The 17,343-nt window shown below is 56.0% G+C and overlaps 2 protein-coding genes across 2 annotated transcripts; one reads left to right on the top strand and one right to left on the bottom strand.

Moving 5' to 3' along the window:
• Nucleotides 1-687: 687 nt before the first annotated feature.
• On the top strand, nucleotides 688-8,754 carry ARPC1B (actin related protein 2/3 complex subunit 1B). The gene is made up of 10 exons (XM_005504498.3): nucleotides 688-903; nucleotides 3,744-3,817; nucleotides 4,645-4,749; nucleotides 5,207-5,429; nucleotides 5,948-6,055; nucleotides 6,361-6,567; nucleotides 7,127-7,202; nucleotides 7,281-7,477; nucleotides 7,905-7,995; nucleotides 8,468-8,754. Exons 2-10 carry the CDS (start codon nucleotides 3,754-3,756, stop codon nucleotides 8,504-8,506), a joined length of 1,110 nt encoding a protein of 369 aa, XP_005504555.1. The 5' UTR covers nucleotides 688-903; nucleotides 3,744-3,753; the 3' UTR covers nucleotides 8,507-8,754.
• Nucleotides 8,755-9,269: 515 nt separating this feature from the next.
• Nucleotides 9,270-17,338, bottom strand: PDAP1 (PDGFA associated protein 1). The gene is made up of 6 exons (XM_065031388.1): nucleotides 17,149-17,338; nucleotides 13,956-14,047; nucleotides 12,235-12,342; nucleotides 11,715-11,836; nucleotides 10,749-10,900; nucleotides 9,270-10,114 (listed from the first exon to the last, which is right to left on the bottom strand). The coding sequence occupies exons 1-6, from the start codon at nucleotides 17,159-17,161 to the stop codon at nucleotides 10,056-10,058; spliced, it is 546 nt and encodes a 181-aa protein (XP_064887460.1). The 5' UTR covers nucleotides 17,162-17,338; the 3' UTR covers nucleotides 9,270-10,055.
• Nucleotides 17,339-17,343: the final 5 nt, after the last annotated feature.

Genomic DNA, 17,343 nt, shown 5'->3' with positions numbered 1-17,343 from the left:
GGACCCTGCCCTCCCTGTACAAGACCCCGATGTGCTGCTGTCCCACTTCTGTGACATGACTTGGGGAGGGAAGGGTGAGTGTCCCCTCCATGTGGGACTCCACAGCAGGGGAACAAGAAGCTGAAGCCCGTCTCTCCTTCCCAGTGCTTCCAGCAGGAGCTGAGCTCTTGGGGGACTGGGAAAGGGATAAAAATTAGTTGCTTTGAAGCAGGAGGGGAAGAAGATAGAGGGGTGCATGTCTGGTAGGTGGGGGTACATGTGTGGCGGTGTTGGGGTGCTGTGGCTGCCGCCTGCCTGGGCGCGGGTCCCACTGGGCTCAGTGGGACGCAGGAACCAGCAGCAGCTGCTGCTCAGGGTGGCCGGATCCAGGCGCTGTGGGGTCCTGCGGAGCTGCGAATCCCCCCAGCCGTGGGCGGTGATGTTGACGCACGTCTCACCCCGGGTGGGCTCCAACAGCAGCTCTCACCTGCTGTGGGCCAGCACTGGGAGCATCTGTCCCCCTGAAACGCGGCAGGGACCAGGGAGATGAGCAACCCTCCTGCAGCCCGAGCGAGAGGATGGGGCTCCTTCCCCTGCCCTCCCGGCTCCATCCTTCCCCGCTGCACACGGGGCAAGTTGCCCGCATCCCACCGCGTGGCGGGGACCACCGGGAACACCCCGGGGCCGGTGGCCCCATCCACGTGTGGCGATGGCGGAGAGGCCTGGCTCGCAGGCAGGGGCAGGGCGGCCGCCGAGCTGCTTTGCGCTCCCCCAACGCCCACGTAAGGAAGTGGTTGCGTTTCTCGGAGAGGAAAAGGGAAGTCGGGGCTGCCTTGGCGGGGCGGCCAGCAGCTCCCGCCGCTCGCTCGGGGCTGCCGTTCGTGTCGACTGCCCAGAGTCCATGAACTAGCCCTGCCCAGCAAGGTAAGGAGCGGGGTATGTCCCATGGGGGCTGTGGCTGTCACCTCTCCTGGTGCCCGTGCCCCACTCGAGGGAAGGTGGGGACCCCCGGGCTGGGGCTACTTTGGGGTACCAGGGGGTGCGGGCAGTGCCTCATCGCTCGTGAGTTTTGCTGTTGCTGTGTTTTGGGCTTTTTTCCTTCTTTTTTTTTTTTTTTTTCCCAGCTTTGGCAGTAAGTTTGAGTTTTATTCTCTTGCTGGGGGCTTGGGAGCTGTGGGGTGTTGGAAAGGGTCCCCCACAGGGTTTCCTGGGGGGGGACTGGTGCTGGCAGAGCTGCTGCAATCTGTCTTCTCCTCCTCGGGCATCAGCTGCCTCCAGCTTTATCCAGCATGAGGAAGAGGAGGGTCAGAGCTGCCGTCCCTCTGCCCTGGGATGCTGATGTCCCCCCCAGGGCCGGGCTGGCTCCTGGGGTACCCCACACCGACTGCAGGGCTGAGGATGGGTGTCCCCAACCCGGCTGGCCTGAGCGTGGGGGGGACATTGTGCAGCTCTGGGAAGCAGAAGGACTCCTGGGGGTCGGTGCCGGGGTCTCGGCAATGCAGAAGGACCACCGGGACACCACGGTGGCCACGGACACCTTCATGGGGTCCTGCTGCTCCTTGCGGTACCGTCACTGGGTCCCTGTGCTGGTGGGCACAAACCCACCTCCCGCTGCCTCACCAGGCTCAGCAAAACCAAAAATACAGAAACACAGCTCCTCGGGAGCCTGGCTTCCTCCCCGGGACCAGGAGGAGCCCCAAGCGCTTGGCTCCTGCCAAGGTTTGGTTTTATCTCCTCCAAGGATGTTTCCGAACTGCTCGGCGCCTCGGGGCTGGCTGGGGAGATAACGGAGCTGTGTCCCAATCACGCCCTGTCTGCCCATCTGAAAATGCCTGTTTTCCTCCGTGTTGAGGACAGGGACTGCCATGGCCCCTCCGATGCTCTTCCCTGCGGGACGAGGGGTGGCCGAGCTCCCCGGGGGTCACTCCATGGCTCCCATCCTGCGTGGGAGAGCGGCTCAGCCCACGGGGTGTCAGCAGGGACCTGGCCCCAAACCAGCTGCTGGGGAAATGAGGCACAGATGGCTGCAGGGAGTGACAGGAGCCCTGGCTTCTCACTCAGCTCTGCGGCCGCAGCCAAAGGATGGGGTTCCCTCCCCGGCACAGTGGCCGAGCCCGTCCCTTTGGTGGATGGTGTCAAACAGAGGAGCAGCAAAACTTCCTGGGAAGGAGGGTCCAGGACCCTCAGCATCCAAATCAAATTTAAAAAAGAAAAAAAAAAAAGGCATAGCTGTTTTCTTAGCATTGAAGCCAGAAAGCACCATGGTGGATCACACCTCCCATCCTTCCTCCCCAGGAGCTGTTTCAGTTGGGTCCCCACTTCAGCCAGGCCCCTGTTTCACACGCTTTTCTGCTCCCCATCTCTTGCAACACCAGCAGCAATGTCCCCGCTTGCTGATGACTTTATTCGGCACTCTCGGTGCAGCTCTGGCTGCAGGACTCGGGGCAGAGGCACATGGTGGCAGCAGCATTTTACCCGCCCGTGGGTCAGCCTGTGCCAAATTCCAGCATGTTGGTGGGGCTGGGGTTGGGCAGCTCAGCCGTGCCTGTGTCCCTGCCCGGTGGGGATGTGCGTTTCGGAAGACGCTTGGCCATGAGATATGTGACAGTAGGGATTGTGCCATGCATCGGCACTGGGATTTCTCCATGTGCAAAAGGCAGGTGATGGAGCTCTGCAGATTTTCTTCTCACCAGCCCTGGGACAGAGATTTGCTAGGAGGGACTTTTTTACTTCCCCTGTACCGTTTCTAGCTGCCAAAAAAAACGGGCAGCACTCAGTGTTCCCAAAATAGCTGAGAGGCAAACTGTGAGTAATCCCCGTCCCTCACGCCCTGGTGAGGTGTTTCCTCACATCGTTACCTCGGCCGGATGGCCAAGGGGCTGCACCGCTGCTCCCAGTCCTTCCCGGTCCCGCGGCACCCGGAGCTCTGTCCCAGCTGCTCTGTCCTGCGGCACCGGGTCGGTGGGCGCTGGCGGGAGCGGTGGGAGCTCAGCCAGGGGAAGGGATTAGTCACACTGGGGCTGAGTGTACGTGGGATGGGATGGGATGGGATGGGATGGGATGGGATGGGATGGGATGGGATGGGGCAGGATGGAGATGTCTCCATGGGGCTTTCACTCTTCCCAAATGAGAGGTGGTGAAGGAGTAAGTGGATCTGGCCGCATGAAGCTGGCAGGGGTACCTGGAGGAAGGAGGTGCTGCCTGTGGTGGGACTTTGGGATGCATGTGGTGCTGGTGGTACCGGCACTGGGGTCCCAATGTGCCCATCTGGTTCCTGCCCACCTGGTTCTAGCTGGCTGGTGTGGGATGATGGCACAGTTTGGGTGTCCCTGGAGGTGGTCCCCACTTCCCATCTGGCTATGGGAAACCCCCATGGCACCCAGCTGTGGGTGCTTGGCCATGGGAGACCCAGCTGTGGGTATCTGGCCGTGGGTACCTGTCTGGCACCCAGCCATGGGACACTCAGTGTGGGGTGCCCGGCCATGGGGCAGCAGCCTGGGGAACATCTCCTCCAGCTCCACCCAAACTCTCCTTCGTCCCCGCCTCTGAGCTGAACCCCTCGCTTGAGCACACTCTGACCTTGGAAATCCCCAGGGAAACTCCTTCCCAGGCAGAGGGGGGGACTCTGTGGGCTGCAGCGTGGGGCTGATCATGGTGGGCCAGAGCGCTTGGTGGGGCTGGGAGTGGGGGCTCCCACTGGGGGCTTGTCCCCGTGGCCAGAGCAGAACCTCTTGACAGCTGTGGTGGTCTTGTCCTGTCCCCAGCCTGGAAACCATGGCCTACCACAGCTTCCTGCTGGAGCCCATCAGCTGCCACGCCTGGAACAAGGACCGGACCCGTAAGTACGGCCGGGACACCCCATCCCAAAACCCCCAGGGATGGCTCGAAGCACCGACTGTCCCGGCTGCACATCCCCGGGTGGGGCAGAGCTGGGTCAGGGCTGGGTTTGTGGAAGCAGCTCCTGCCATGGACAGATGTTGGGCTGCAGACAGCACGTGTCCTCCTGCATCCCCCTGGTCCCACTGCCAGGACAGAGCCCAGCGCAGGGGCTGCCAGCACCGCGTCCGCCCCGGCACCGCAGCCTGGGGAGGGATGGACGGAGCACAGGGAGGGAAGCGCAGTCGCGTGATTCACGGCCGATGGCATTTCCCAGCTGCAGCGCAGGGGATGTGGGAGAGAACAAAAAGGGCTTTCTCTGCTGCGGGTGATGTGCCGGGCACGGGGGTGGGATGGGGCTGGATGGGAGCTGAGTGCCTGCAACCATCCTGGCCCATCCCACTACATCCGTCCCATCCCATCCTACCCCATCCTGTCCCATGCAACCCCCTCTCATCACACCCCAGCCCATCTTATCCTACTCCATCCCATCCCACCAGCCCCACGGGACCACACGCTGGGCAAGGGAGGATGCTGGGCTGTTGGGTATGGGAGAGCTCCTCCCTTTCCCATAGGGACAGTTCACAGGAGCAGGGGCAGCTTTGGGGAAGCGTGGGGCTGGGGGGTGTGGTGGGACCTCACCATGCAGTTGGGTCTATGTGGGGTCCCACTGTGCCCCACCAAGCCTGGAGCGCAGGAAGGGGCAGGTCAGAGCCCATTGTCCCAGTTCCCCCTGGCAGAGCCCACCACCCACGGGAGGGCTCTGTCCCGGCTGCTCTTGCCCCGCAGAGATCGCCCTCTGCCCCAACAACCATGAGGTCCACATCTACCGCAAGGATGGGTCCAAGTGGAGCAAAGTCCATGAGCTGAAGGAGCACAACGGGCAGGTGACAGGTGAGCCCTGGCTGATAGAGGGGACAGGGACACAGCTGCTGGGTGGCCCTGCCCTGGAGATGGTCACAGCCACACTTGGTGACATCAGCAGCTTCTGGATGGGGATTGAGCAGTGGGTGGAGAAGAGAGAGCAGGTTGTGTCTAGCTCTCCTGGCCCTGATCCAGTGTGTCAGAAGGCACCCAGGGGTGGGATGGATGGGATGAGAGTGATGGAGAGGGATGGGGTGTGGAGGGATGGGAAGGGATGAGGTGGTTGGAGTGGGATGGATGGATGGATGAGATGGGGTGAGATGGGTTGGGATGGAGTGGGATGATTTGGAATGGAAGTGGGAGTGGAGCAAAGGGTGTCTCTGTAGCAGAGACCACCCAGAACAGCTTTGCCTTCAAACAGCCTCCCACCCTGAATGACCCGTCCCCATGGCTCCCTGGGCCACCATCACCCCCCTCTGCCTTCCAGGCATCGACTGGGCCCCTGAGAGCAACCGGCTGGTGACGTGCGGGACTGACCGCAATGCCTACGTCTGGACCCTGAAGGGGAATGTCTGGAAACCCACCTTGGTCATCCTGCGGATCAACCGGGCCGCTCGCTGTGTCAAGTGGTCCCCCAAGGAGAACAAGTTTGCTGTGGGCAGCGGCTCCCGGCTCATCTCCATCTGCTACTTTGAGCAGGAGAACGACTGGTGAGGCTCAGCCACGGCCTGGGGCTGTCCTGGGGGAGATGGAGCCATGAGAAGATGGAGATAGATGGATGGAGTAAAGATGGAGAAGGGATGGAGGAATGGACAGGTGGATAGGTGGGAAGATGGATGTAGGGGAGGTGGAAAAGGATATGGATTGGGAGATAGGAGACCAGAGGAGCAGGAGATGAGACAGGACAAGATGGAGGAGGATGTGGAAGAGGAGACAGATGGGGAGATTGATGAGGGGATGGATGGATGGATGGGGAGTTGGAGGGGACGTGGAAGGGACATAGATTGGGAGAGAGGAGACTAGAAGAGTGGACAGATGGGGATATGGAGGGAGGTGCTCCAAACCCCATCTGCTGGGCCATGCTGTCCCCACGTCCTGGCTGCTGCCTCAAGCCGGTCACCCAGGGCAGCTCCTGGGGTGCTTGTAGCCCCAACCAGCCCCCCAAAAGCCCGGTGGGGTTTCTCGAGGAGGTTGATGCTCCCCGCTGACACCGACCGCTCTCCCGCAGGTGGGTGTGCAAGCACATCAAGAAGCCCATCCGCTCCACGGTGCTCAGCCTCGACTGGCACCCCAACAACGTCCTCCTGGCCGCCGGCTCCTGCGACTTCAAGTGCCGGTGAGGAGCTGGGGGGTGGGTGACCGGTGGACCCCTAAGGATGGGTTGGGTTCCCACCCTGGCACAGCCCAGCACCCTGGCTCACCCATGGGGTTGAGTTCACCCCTCCAGGTGCCATGGGAGCCAGGGATGGGGTGCAGGGGCAATGTGGGGAGGGCTGGGGGAGCCCCAGGGACCAGCATTGCAGCACCCAGCGGGGCACCCCATAGGCTCCGTCAGGGAAACTGAGGCACACGAGGGAGCAGGGATGGAGGCAGCGCTGGGGCTGTGTCCAGGGACACATGGCAGGGCTGTGTCTCCCCCAGGATCTTCTCAGCCTACATCAAGGAGGTGGAGGAGCGGCCCAGCCCCACGCCCTGGGGCTCCAAGATGCCGTTTGGGGAGCTGATGTTCGAGTCGAGCAGCAGCTGCGGGTGGGTGCACAGCATCTGCTTCTCGGCCAGCGGCGCCCGCGTGGCCTGGGTGAGCCACGACAGCACCCTCTGCCTCGCTGACGCCAACAAGAAGATGGCGTAAGCAGGGATGGGAATGGAGGGGGGTTGAGGGGACTGGGGGACAGATGTGCTGTGGGTGGCAGGGGGGTGACTCCCAGCACTGGCCTAAGATGGAGGCATCTGGGTTGGGATGAGGGTGAAGGGCCAAGCAGAGTTGGTGGAAGGAGGTGATGTGTCCGCTCCTTGTGGTTTTGAGGTTCCCACCTGTGTCATGAGCTGTGCCAGTCTCAGCGCTGAGAAATTGAAGCTGGGGACAGACTTTTAGCAGGGCCTGTTGCAACAGGACAATGGGTGGTGGTTTTAAACTGATTCAGGCCAGATGTGAGGAAGAAACTTTTGCCCCTGAGGGTGGTGAGAGCCTGGCCCAGGTTCCCAGAGAGGTGGTGGATGAACCATCCCTGGAGACATCCCAGGCCAGGCTGGACGGGGCTCTGAGCAACCTGAGCTGGTGAAGATGTCCCTGCTCATGGCAGGGGTGGCACTGGGGGAGCTGGGAAGGGCCCTTCAACCCAAACAATTCTGAGATTCTATGATTCTAAGCTCAGCTCCCTGGTAACGCCCTGTCCCTCCCTTGTAGTGTCGCCTCCCTGTGCACAGAGACCCTGCCCCTCCTGGCTGTCACCTTCATCACCGAAAACAGCCTGGTGGCCGCGGTGAGTCTGGGCTGGGGACACGGGGTGGATGGTGCTCTGGGAACTGGCAGGAGGGTGCTAAGCAGGGCTGTTCCCCAGGGCCACGACTGCTGCCCAATGCTGTTCACCTATGAGGAGAGCCAGGGCACACTGACCTTCGGGGGGAAGCTGGACGTCCCCAAACAGAGCTCCCAGCGCGGCCTCACCGCCCGCGAGCGCTTCCAGAACCTGGACAAGAAAGCGAGCTCGGACACCACCAACGCCTCGCTGGACACCCTGCACAAGAACAGCATCAGGCACGGACTGGGGGGAGAGCGGGTGGAGGGGCGGGCTTGGCTGGGTCACCCTGGGGTGCTGGTCCCTGGGCATCCCTTGGCTGTGTTGGTCTCTGGTCCTGGAGCTGGGGCAGCGCTGGTGCATCCCCAGGTATCCCTGGACATCCCTGTACACGGGTAGGGGAGATGGAGGTGTGCAGCCCCAGGAGCTGGGACAGCCCTGAGCATCCCTGGAGCATCCCTGGGTATCCCTGAGCATCCCTGTACATGGATGTGGGAGATGGAGGGGTGCAGTCCAGGGAGCTGGGATGCGCTGAGCATCCCTGGAGCATCCCTGGGTATCCCTAAGCACCCCTGGGTATCCCTGCCCATGGGTGGGGGAGCTGGAGGGCTCTGGCCCTGCTCAGGGGCCCAGGGTGACTCCCCGCTGTCCCTTTGCTCCCCGCAGCCAGATCTCGGTGCTGGCAGGCGGGAAGGCCAACTGCTCGCAGTTCTGCACCACGGGGATGGACGGCGGCATGAGCATCTGGGATGTCAAGGTGAGGTGTCCCCACGGTGCCGCAGGCACCCTCAGATTGGGAGCATCCAGCAGTGAACCCTCATTAGCCACAGCTCTAATTGCGATCCCCCCACCCTGGTGCTGCGCAGCTCTTTGCTGTGGTGGTGGGTCCCATCCTGCCCACGGGGGACCCAAGGCCTGGGTGGGAATCTCCTTAAACACAGGGCTGGGTGGGGGACGCTCCTGGGTGGCACTTTCACTGGCTCATCATCAGAGGGGGGGTGACACCAGCCTTGTGCAGGGATCCAGCACCCTCTCCTGGCTTCAGCTTTGCCCACACGGCTTTAAAAATGAACCAAAACCAGACAAAGTTTGGATCTCCCCCCAGAACCGGGACAGGTTGACACCCCATGGGACGGTTTTACCCCACTGTGTCCCCCATTAGCTCCTCAACCACCTCCCGCTGCCTTGGAAAGCAAAAAGCTGACAAACGGCCTCTTGTTTCATTTTAGAGCTTGGAGTCAGCGCTGAAGGATCTCAAGATCAAATGAAGGAATCAGCTGGGAAGGACGTCCCGGCCACCGCCTGTCCCTGTCCCTGTCCCTGTCCCGGCCACCCCCGCCTGCTCCCCCTGCCAGCCCCCGAGATGCCCCAGCGCTGCCCTGGCTGCCAGCCAGCCCGGCGGCTGCTCACAACAAGTTATTTTTTACTATTTTTGTTATAATCCTACCCGATGCTGGTCATACGTCGCTTAAATGAAAAACAGAAATAAAGTAAGGATTTTCCTGTATAAATCAAATTATTTTCCTTTTTTTTTCTTTTTGGAACAAGTTCAGTGCAAACATGTAATTCTTCCCCATGAGGGTGGTGAGGCCCTGGGACAGGCTGCCCAAAAATGTGTGGATGCCCCATCCCTGGAAGGGTTCAGGGCCAGGCTGGATGGGGCTTTGAGTGACCTCATCAGGTGGAGAACACCCGTGGCAGCGGGTTGGAATGAGATGATCTTTAAGGACACCAAAAAGGGGTGACAGCTCAGGGACTCGGTTCGACAGCAGCCCGAGGGTTACTGTCTTCTCCACTGTAGTAACCAGATTGTGCAAGACACTGCTCAGAGATGCAGCAGCTTTGTGCCTCCCGGCTGCATCTGCTGCTGGAGCTGCCGAACCTCCAGCCAGATTCCACACCACAAATTCCACACCACAACCACCACAGAAACAGCAAAGAGGCAGAAATCACCGCCCCACGGAGCGCTCCCGCAGCCGCATGGCAGCAGCCTCTTCACTTACACACACACACACCACGGCGACAGAGCAGTTATGATAACTTACTTTTTAATCAGCCAAATATACAAGTTCTGTTCTTGTTTTTTAAGCTTTATCAAGTTGTCTTTTGTTTTCCATCTGGGTCTGATACATGTTCTTTTATTTTTCCTTTAAACAAAGGATGATGTGGTTAAAAACTGGCACTATCCCTAGTAAGGAAAAGGGTAAAAAAAAAAAACCCAAAAAAACCCAACAAATGAAGAGGAGGGAAAAAGGGAGACCGGCTGCAAGAAAGGAGGGATGAAACCGGGAAGGAACAGCACTCCAGATGTCCGTGACGTCAGGCTCCCAGCTTATACTGCAACACCCCACAGCAGAATTTGATGGGCCACTTGGCCAAAAGGATTCCTCAGATACATCATCCTTCAGGCTTTCACTAGCAAGTCAAGGTTCCCCACCCCATGCCCCACCCCACAATCACCCCACAATCTAATTTTCTTGCAATCTAATATTTGAAGCACCTCCCCTCCCACCCTGTTCCCCCTTGTCTAGATGAGTTCTTAATCCTAAAAACAGCAAAAAAAAAAACAACATTCAGGTTTCCAAACTGTTACAGAGAATCGCTGTTCAGCACAGTTCTGCACCGAAGGTCGCAGCTGCCCCTAACCCCAAATGGAAAGAAATCTGTGCCAGGATGAGGACAAACACGTTGTCGGTGTCTCTTGGAGGTGAAGGTGACTTCGATGCCGCAGTACACCCATGGTATGCAACACGACAGAGCTCCCGGCGGGCACCAGGCACAGTTCCCTGGCGTTTCCTCCTCTTACGTGTCCTGCGCTTACTTGTTAAGGGATAGTGACTGCAGTCTTTTACCTGCCATGGCCGCTTCGTCTTTTGCTGGGGGAGGAAAAGAACAGAGGTTTCGTCATTTCACAGCAGGTGTCAGGGACTGGTGACAGCCCCAGAGACCAAAATCCTGCCAGGCACCTATGGTGAGGTAATGGGAAAAATCCAGCCCTCCCCGCCAATTCCTGGTAGATCCCCCCAGAGTTCAGAGGAGCAGCCCCCAGCGTGTTCCCGTCTCAGACTCTCTTCAGGTGTGACAAATCACCCTGATGCTGCCGCAGATTTCTCAGTGGAAGCCACCGAGACGACACGTTCATCAGACCCCGGGTTTACACCTCTCAGAGCTGAGGAGAGGGGGGGCTGCAAATTCCCTTTGGATCCCCAGCACACAAAGCCAATAAATCACACGCGGCAGAAGGAACCTGCTAAAGCCCCAAAGTGGAGCAAGCGTTGCCTGGGAGGCTGAGAACAACACGGTTATCGAGGGCAATTGCCTTCCTGCTCCCAGCTCAGATGTCCTAGAGTGTTATAAAGCAAAAGCATTATAAGAATGAAAAGGCTGAATATGGTTTCGATGAGAGGAATTGTGATGACACCCAGCAACATCACACACAAGAAATCACGGCCCTTGGCAGTACAACCATTGCAAAGAGAAGCAAGAGGAGATGAGTAATTACTCTCTAACCTTTCCTTTCTTCTTCTTTCTTTCTGGCAGCTTCTTCCCTTTGCTTCCGAATGATGGCTAGTCGGGCGAGATCGGCCTTCGCTTGTTCTGTTTTACCAGCTAGGTGCATTTTCATGTATCTTTCTTTTGCCTTTTGTTTCTCTATCTCCTCTCTGTTTGAGTAAAACACACTGGTCACCAGAGGATTGGAGCGGGGAGGACAGGGAGGGACTTCCCACAAAGACCGGGGGCCCCTGTCACCAGTTTTCAAGCACAGGTTGTATCTATTGCAGGGTTGGAACAGGGATGATGAGATTATTTCTACCTTTGTTCAGCTAAATAAGGACACTGAGGTCAAAGGAATTAGCCCCAGACCGCACAGCACCAGGACATGTTTTTCCCTCCCAAAGCTGTACTTCTGCTGAAGCAATGCAGCCCAAATAAGCTTAAACCTTTTGCTCTGAAACTCTCCATTGCTAAATGAAACTAGAAGATTAAACTTTGGTTCTCATCTTATTCATCTGCTCAGAGAAAAATTTCACTGTGATGCCTGGAATCTGGGAAACCGCTGGCTGTCACCAGGGCAAGATTAAAGCGGACCCCAAGGTGACCTCTGGTGAATGGATTTCAGTTACGGTTGATTTTTGGCATAAAACTTCAGGAAAGGAATGGCCTAAATCTGCTTCACAGCAACAAACTTCACCTTCTTAGTGCCCCTGGCGCAGCTGCTGGCCCCAGCACGAACACAGCTGCTCCAAGGGCACAGACAACCGCTGTAAAATTCGTAAGGAAAGACATTTCGAACCACAGCGAGTCCTGCCTGACAGTTCGCTGCTGTTCAGTGTCCGCTTTAGACAGAAACACATTTAAAAGGCTTCCCTGAAACACCAATGCACGCGCAGCCGGGAAACATCTCCCCGCGTTACGCTGCTGCCACCAACAAGCATGAAATTCCAGGGACGCGCCGAGGCAGCAGGAAAGACTCACCGCTCCCGTCGTGAGAGCTCCTTGGGTCCGTCCAGGTCCAGCTGAGTGACTTTTTTGGTTGTCTGAATTACACGGTTGGGATTCTCTATGTCTATCAACCCTTCCACTCCTTTGCGCTTTTGCTAAGGTTGAAGAACAAGAGGAAGGTTAAGAAGCTCTGTCACACCCGGCGTCGTGTTGTATCACAGCTCAGCAAACACACCCCAAAAGGAGAATTCAATATTTTTTTCTAGTTTTTACTACCAGACAGCAAAACCATTTATGAGCCAAGGTTTCTACCACCAGCTATCCTCAGCCTTCTTTGAAATCTTTTTGCCTCTGCATTTCGCTTATAAAAATATGCAAGTTTTCATGCTGAGGACAACATACTGTCAAGTAAGGGGTTTTTGGCTTTTAAAAATAGTTCTTCCATAAAAAAATTACTATAGGCAGCTGTCAAAGAGAACTCGGAGTCACGAGTGTGCATCTCTCTCCTGCCCTGGGTGCTGCGATGTGGTAAATGCCTTGAGAATGACAGTACCTGATAGTCCTCGTCATCTTCATCACTCTCATCAGAATCTAAAGACTTCTTCTCCTTTTTAGGGTCCCCTGTTGCTCCTTCGCCTCCTTCTTCTTGTTCCTCTTCTTCCTATAAAATCACAGGAAATCAGAGAAAATGTACATCAAAATCTCCTGGAGATATTTTGGCCCCAGTTTCCAGCACAATAACTCAGGGACTGGGAACTACACGGATGTAGCGTAGGGCTGGACCCCATCCTAGATCTCAATTAAAAAAACAACTAGAGAAGAGCAACCTGACAACCACCAACCAGAACATTATCATCCAAGAAAATGCAGCCTTTTTAGCACAGGTTTTACCTGTCAGAGGTCTCGGAATTGATTTGTAAATCATTGGAACAACCAACACAGGTGTGACCAGTTTGCTTTGCCCTTGTCAAACATCCCTCACCAGAGCGACTGGCAAAGTGCACGAGCTACGGGCAGTAAGAGTAATTTTGTTAATTGTTTTTATATTTTTAGATTTCCCTAACGAAACAGTGTTACATGGATTATCGCAGAAGAAAAAGAAGAAATCCTTCTCAAAGAACAGTTCTCTGGTTTCTTTTAAAACAAGACATACTTAAAGCGGGGTCCTGCTTGTTCTGTTCCATTTCTGGTTGGTATTTTTATTAAAATCTCGGAAGTACACAACACTTGTCAAGTTTGTGAACGACTGGTAGGAGTTGGAATCATTTTGGAAAACGGGATCAGACCCATGAGTGGCTTCAGAATTTGGAAAGACAGCAGGAAACCAAGAAGGTGGAATCAGAAAACAAACCAAGAGGAGATACACTTTGGGAGAAGAAATCCAACACAAAGTCAGATTGTGTGGCCAAGCAGCAAACCACACAATCTTCTTGAGTTACAGCTGGTCAGAACATTAAAAAGGAGTCAACAATATGGCTCATAAGTGCTTGAAAGAGTCATTTTCTGGGAGGTATTCATCAGTATTTCCTATCTGGGGTATAATTATCCTTCTGGAGTCAGTGCTGTGAGGCTTCAGCTGGAATAGTGTATTCAGGCTTAGGCAGCACTTTCATAAAGCCACAGAAAAACAGCAGCGAGGGTGCCCTTGGCGTGGTGATAATTTGAAATACAAGAGAGCAAGCACTGCAAGCAGCAGCCGTGTCTTTTATAACAGCAGGCAGGTAGCTGGTGGGAGGGGCTGTTACAATCCCATGTTGGGGCATGGAAATACACCCCAAAAAAGAACTTGTGCAACAAAACCTGGTTATCTCTCCCTACAGGTCAGAGGCAAACAAGAAAATCATGTGTGGAGGAAGAAGTCAATGGAATTTGGTCTTTTAAATTTAGAAGAGGGCAAATATAATAATACACAATTCAATACACAATAAGATGTGAGACCTTTTTCTCCACAGCTAAACTGCAGGGCATGGACAAAAATTTAGCTGACACTGGAGACCTGAACGATGAAATACAAGGGAAAAGATATCTAGAGCTGCTGGGTGATCATCTTCCCTCTCCTTTAACCTTCCACTTATGAACTGGATGGTCTATTTGGCCTCACTTCTGCACGGAACCAAACTGACTACCCCCTTGTTGTCTCCCCAGCCAGAGATATTCTGATTTCATACCGTGATCACTGACAATGATCTGCGGCACTTGACCAAGCTGCCGTTTCTCAGGAACCACAAGCTGAGCACACTGTATGAGCCAGGACTTACAACAGTAAACACATACCCTCGCCTTTTGCTTTTCTGCTTGAAGCTGGGCATCAATCTCTTCAGGACTCGTGTACTGTCTTGCTCGGCCTTTGTGGCCTCCTTTTCTACCTGTACAAAACAATCAAGTTCATAAATGGCTTAGTGATAAGCTTCCAGAAAGATCTGCTCTTCCTGCAGGACTCTCTCTGGATTTTTGGTGAAGATGGGACAAATCAAACTAGACTCTAAAAGGATACATTGAGCTCAGTGAACACTCCAAGCATTTGGGGTAAGTTACACCAAGAATTGGGATTAATGATCCATAGACACATACATAGAGATGTAGTTCCTTCTTTCAACTTGGGCTGGTTTTGGAGACCCCAGAACCAAGCAGGTCCCCAATTTGGGCAGGACCTTCCCAGCTCTGAGAACACTGATTATGGGGCAACGAGCTCCCACGTGTCCCCTCGGCGCAGACGGAATCACAGCACATTCCTGCCGCATCTCCGACCAGCTGAATTCCTCAGCCCCTCTACACCAGGGCTGCACCCAGAGAAAATAAGGAGCTAATTGGAGAAAAGCTTTGGGAATTATAATGAGATTTGAAGAACTACTAAGAGGGGCCTCCATGTTTTAGTGCTTTATAAGGAAAAATGAAAACAAGCTCTAGGCAGCAGGGAGAGGAGAGTTGGCTCAGCTGGCCGGACTGCCTGCTTACCATCGGCTCTCAAGTTCAAAGTTCTGTTGATTAATGAATTGCTGAAGCCATTAATGCTCCCTCTGCAAGCGGTTTCTCTGTTTCTGCTCTTACGGCTCAAAGAACCGCTGGAAAACAAGCTGATAAGTCGGTCTCCAGCCTTGAACTAGGGAGCTTGGGGTAGACCTGGTGTGTGAGACCAGCAAGAAGCAAGTGGCTCAGGTGAGGGAGCTCCCTGCTGCCGGGGGAGCCTCTGCAGGCCGAGGGAGGAGCAGGAAATCCTCGTGCTCTCCTCACTTCACCTGCCGAGGACAAAAGAAACCTTATGGTGATGCTGAGGGGACTGTCCCTCCTTCCTTGGGACTGCGCAGGGAGACACTGGAGCCGGCGGCTGCTGTGGGCTTGAGAAATCCAGCGTTTCCTGACCAGCCCTCCGGGCTCAGCAAAGACAAACTCAAGGGTTTTAGCTCAGTACAAGCTGAGCTGTGGAATAAATTGTCTCAAAACCCCGCTGTGAAGCTTTGCAGAGACTCCCGGGATGTTTTTCTCCTGGGAAATGTGGAAGTGCAGAGACCAGACTCTTCTCTCTGAGCTGGGGAGTCTCGTGGGCTCCCAAACCACAAGCGTGACCAAAAAAATTTGCTGCACCCAAAGATGTGAGTTTTTAATTCATCTGTTGCCAACCATTGCATGTGGCAACACTGACACCCCTGGGAACAAGATTTGCCCCAGAGATGTCACCTCAGTGCCTTGTAAATGACATCACTCTGGATGCAACAACAGTCACATCCCTGACACACCACGTAACACCAAAAAAACCTCAATAAACCAAACCAATCCTGCGCTACAAGCTCAACCGACGCCAGGCAGCCTTCTGGTCCAGCTGGGCTCAGCGCTGACGAACACAAAAGCAATCTTCTTACATTAAATTACTAAAACGAAGCAAATGGAGGAGTGGATCGATCTCATTGATCCTGGAGCCCGCACGGGGAGATCAAACCACGTCAGACCAGTGGAGTGCCGGTCCTACAGCTGCCCTGACCCACCGCACCACGCTGCGCAACTCGCGTCAGCTCCGCGCCTCGCTTTCCCCATCTGTAAAATAGGGATAACGATTCTTAGCCTGCTCTGTAAAAGCACTTTTAAAATATAATCACCTGCAGATTTCACCTGCAGTAAAGGCCACTGGTGCCTAAGGCACGCATGTGTTCAAATACATCTGTCTTCAGCTTTAAGCAGCTTAATTAAGGAATTTAAATAAAAGAAAATAGAAGAATATTGAAGGGATCACTTATTCTTGGTGAACTGAGGTATTAAAAAATAATCTTGTATTAACGGCTGGTTAAAATCTCCATTTTGTATTAAGCAGTGAGTGCAAAAGTCCATTCCATAACACAATAACTCCTACTGACTTGGGGAGGGGGGGCAAATATCCCCCGTTTCCCAAGAAACAGAAGGTGTGACACAAACATTCAAAACTGCACAACGAAATACAGAGCAGGAAATCCTGTCTCAAAGGGCATTTAAATACGGCAACCAGGGTCACAACCCACCACAGCTCTTTGCTTTCACAAAAACTACGTGAAAGCTTCAGCCCCATCTACCAACATCGTGCAAACGGACACAAGAAAATCCAAACACGGAAGCAGGTTTGGTACCAAAGCTTGGGAAACGCTGATGAAATAAATTGGAGCAAACTCCAGAGAAGCCGAATGACGAGGGCTGGTTTACATTAATGTATATGACGGGGTTTCACCGACGCTCGCACAAGAGCCAATTATGCAGATGGTGCATCTGGAGAAGGTTCTGGGTGGATCCAGCTCAGCCCTGACAGCCCGTCAGTCCCTCGGTGCTTCTTAATCACACCGGCAAGTTGGTACCCGCTGCTGGAGCCACATGAAAGGAGCCGCGTTTGGAGCCCCTGAGCCCAGCAGGACCCTCTGCCCGGACTCCCGGTCCCTGCCCCAAAAGGCTCCGCCACGTTAGGACCACCAAGCACCCCACAGCGGCTGTGCCCCCCTGCTCCCAGCCCCGGGGAACCGGCTGCAGCTCCCGGCCCAACGGGAGCACACGGCGCACAGCCCGGTCGCCAGGGCCGGACACCCCAGGGGCTGCTGCGATCGCAGGGCGCGTGTTGGCGGGGAGCGAACGGGACCCGGCGACCGCGGCAGAATGTGTTGCGGAGGGAGGGTCCCCCTGCAACCCGACAGAACGGGCTGGGGCGAGAAAACGAGACCCCCCCGAGACCATCACAGCCGGGGGGGCGGGAAGGGGCCGCCTCTGAGACCCCGCGGCCGAGAACGGGGAAAAGAGACACCCCCAAACTCCCCAAAGCCGGGAGAGAGGGGTAGAGAAGCCCCTTCAGAGCCGAGCGCGGGAACGAGACCTGCCCCCGCCAGCACCTCACAGCCCCGGTCCGCCCGGGGCCTCCACAGCCGGGCCCCCCCCCCCCGCCCCTCCCCGGGGCCCACAGCCCCTCAGCCTCCTCCCCTCCCCGCCGATTCCCGCCGGGGAAGCCCCGGCCCGGCCCCACCTCCTTTCGGCATCGCGGCGATGGCGGCAGCGGCGGCAACTGCAGCGAGGGCCCCCCCCGGCCCCGAGCGGCGACCCGGAAGCGGAAACCGTCCCGCCCCCGCGCGCGCGGTGTGCAGCCCTCGCCGCCCGCTCAGTCACCACGGTCCGCGGAAAGGACCCCGCCGCGGGGCTGCCATCGGCGCCGCCCCTCCGG

Source organism: Columba livia, chromosome 15, assembly GCF_036013475.1.
Source record: "Columba livia isolate bColLiv1 breed racing homer chromosome 15, bColLiv1.pat.W.v2, whole genome shotgun sequence".
Lineage (NCBI taxonomy): Eukaryota > Metazoa > Chordata > Aves > Columbiformes > Columbidae > Columba > Columba livia.
Note: the sequence above shows the minus strand (reverse complement) of the source record. Positions and strands in the feature narration are given on the sequence as shown.

What these genes read in the sequence shown, in the direction of transcription:
- ARPC1B (XM_005504498.3), top strand. Translation starts at nt 3,754, where the DNA reads ATGGCCTACCACAGCTTCCTGCTGGAGCCCATCAGCTGCCACGCCTGG. An exon ending in CTGGAACAAGGACCGGACCC is followed by an intron (nt 3,818 to 4,644) that starts GTAAGTACGGCC and finishes CTTGCCCCGCAG; the next exon opens with AGATCGCCCTCTGCCCCAAC. An exon ending in AAAACAGCCTGGTGGCCGCG is followed by an intron (nt 7,203 to 7,280) that starts GTGAGTCTGGGC and finishes GCTGTTCCCCAG; the next exon opens with GGCCACGACTGCTGCCCAAT.
- PDAP1 (XM_065031388.1), bottom strand. An exon ending in AAGATGACGAGGACTATCAG is followed by an intron (nt 11,837 to 12,234) that starts GTACTGTCATTC and finishes CTTCAACCTTAG; the next exon opens with CAAAAGCGCAAAGGAGTGGA. An exon ending in GAGCTCTCACGACGGGAGCG is followed by an intron (nt 10,901 to 11,714) that starts GTGAGTCTTTCC and finishes TTACTCAAACAG; the next exon opens with AGAGGAGATAGAGAAACAAA.